This window comes from Heteronotia binoei, chromosome 15 (genome assembly GCF_032191835.1).
Source record: "Heteronotia binoei isolate CCM8104 ecotype False Entrance Well chromosome 15, APGP_CSIRO_Hbin_v1, whole genome shotgun sequence".
In the NCBI taxonomy this organism is placed as follows: Eukaryota; Metazoa; Chordata; class Lepidosauria; order Squamata; family Gekkonidae; genus Heteronotia; species Heteronotia binoei.
Window position 1 is genome coordinate 38,034,180 of NC_083237.1, and position 1,873 is coordinate 38,036,052.

The 1,873-nt window shown below is 39.1% G+C and overlaps 1 protein-coding gene across 1 annotated transcript; it reads left to right on the forward strand.

Moving 5' to 3' along the window:
* Positions 1-225: 225 nt before the first annotated feature.
* On the forward strand, positions 226-1,179 carry LOC132583822 (olfactory receptor 14A16-like). Its single transcript, XM_060255503.1, has one exon. It carries the CDS (start codon positions 226-228, stop codon positions 1,177-1,179), a length of 954 nt encoding a protein of 317 aa, XP_060111486.1.
* The last annotated feature ends 694 nt before the right edge of the window (positions 1,180-1,873 follow it).

The window sequence follows — 1,873 nt, forward strand, 5'->3', positions numbered from 1 at the left end:
CAATCGCATGTTGCACTCTAAATTCATTGAACTTAACATGAGAATTACTCAACATACAGTATAAATCAAGAAAAATCAAGTGCATGTTGTACACAGATTGGGGGCTAAACCCTCAGATCTGTACGAGTCTGAGCTCAATTTATTTATTTTTTCTTTTTAAGAATTTTCATATTTATCCTTCTGTTTCCTTCCAGAAGTAGCATTCATTTTTGAATGAGCTAAAACATGGCAAATGAAACATCAATTTCAGAATTCCAGCTCCTTGAATTCTCAGTGATACGGGAACAGCAGATCCTTCACTTCTTTTTATTCCTGACATTGTATTTGTTAACAGTCACAGGAAATCTTCTTATAATCTCTGCAGTGGCTTTGGACCGCCACCTGCACACACCAATGTACTTCTTTCTCATAAACCTGGCCATCCAGGACCTTGGCTCGGTTTCAGCCATTATCCCCAAATCCATGGTCAATTCACTCATGAATACCAGAGACATTTCTTATTCTGAATGTGTAGTTCAAGTTTTCTTTTTCGTGTTCTTTGTAGGATCTGATTTTTTACTCCTCACTGTCATGGCATATGACCGGTATGTTGCCATTTGTAATCCCTTACATTATGAAATAGTGATGAATTGGCAAGCCTGTTCCCAAATGGTGGCCACTGTATGGATCATTGGCTTTCTCTATGGAGCACTGCACACTAGTGGCACCTTTGCAGCTACTTTCTGCTCCAATATTGTCAATCAGTTCTATTGTGAAATCCCACAGTTGCTTAAGATCTCATGCTCTGACACATATCTAATTGAAGTTGGTGCTCTTACAGTCAGTGTAATTGTGGAGTTTGGTTGTTTTGTCTTCATCATTGTAACATATGTGTTGATTTTTTCTACAGTGCTGAGAATGCCCTCTATCCAAGGAAGGCAAAAGGCCTTCTCCACTTGCCTTCCACATCTCATTGTTTTCTCTACATTTATAGTCACTGGGTGGTTTGCTTACCTGAGGCCTCCATCTAAAACATCCTCTGACCTGGATTTGGCATTAACTATGATCTATACTTTTGTCCCACCCATGATGAATCCCATTATTTATAGCATGAGGAACAAGGATATCAAGGTTGCCCTGTCAAAGCTATTTGTTCAGTTGTGCTCTTCTGAGAAAACCTTACCTAGTATTTTTATCTAAGTCTGAATGTTGTATCTGTTACATGACTCTCATTTTCATGGGAGAAAAGATATTTAATGTGAACCTTAAGTAGAAACAAAATTTGGTTCTCTTACTCTAGTCACCAGCAGTGTTCCCTCTAATCTGAGTTATCACAGTTTTTTAGCCTCCAGCTCACACATTTTTGTCTTAGCTCAGGAAAAATGACCCTGGAACAAACTAATTAATGCAATAGTCATAACTTTAATGCTTAGCTCATGAAATCTGTGGTTTAAGTTAAAGTTCTCGTGAGCCTATATTGTGTTGGAAGAATAAACAAAGCTGCTGTGGTCCCATCAAAAGAAACAAGTAAAAATACCCAGAAGAGACTAAAATATAGAGATCCAGTGAGGCCGTGAGGCGGGTGCTGCTATAACAAGTTTTCTGCTGAGGGAAAAAATATAGGGGGGGGGTGTCTGCTTTGACCTCTTGGGGGGGAATACGCTGATGGGATATGCATGTACAAAAACCACATGGGAAAGTCTTATATATAGAAGAGAATTGGTTATGACTGAATGAAAAAAGCTAGAGGGATCTGACTCAAGTTTCTTTTAAAAAATGTGTGTGTGTCCCTCCCCCTTCTGAGACATTGCGCAAGGCGAAAGGTTTCAGCCTTTTGCTGAGCAATGGGACATGGGCACACTTGCTTGGGTTACACTAACTTCAAAATTATATA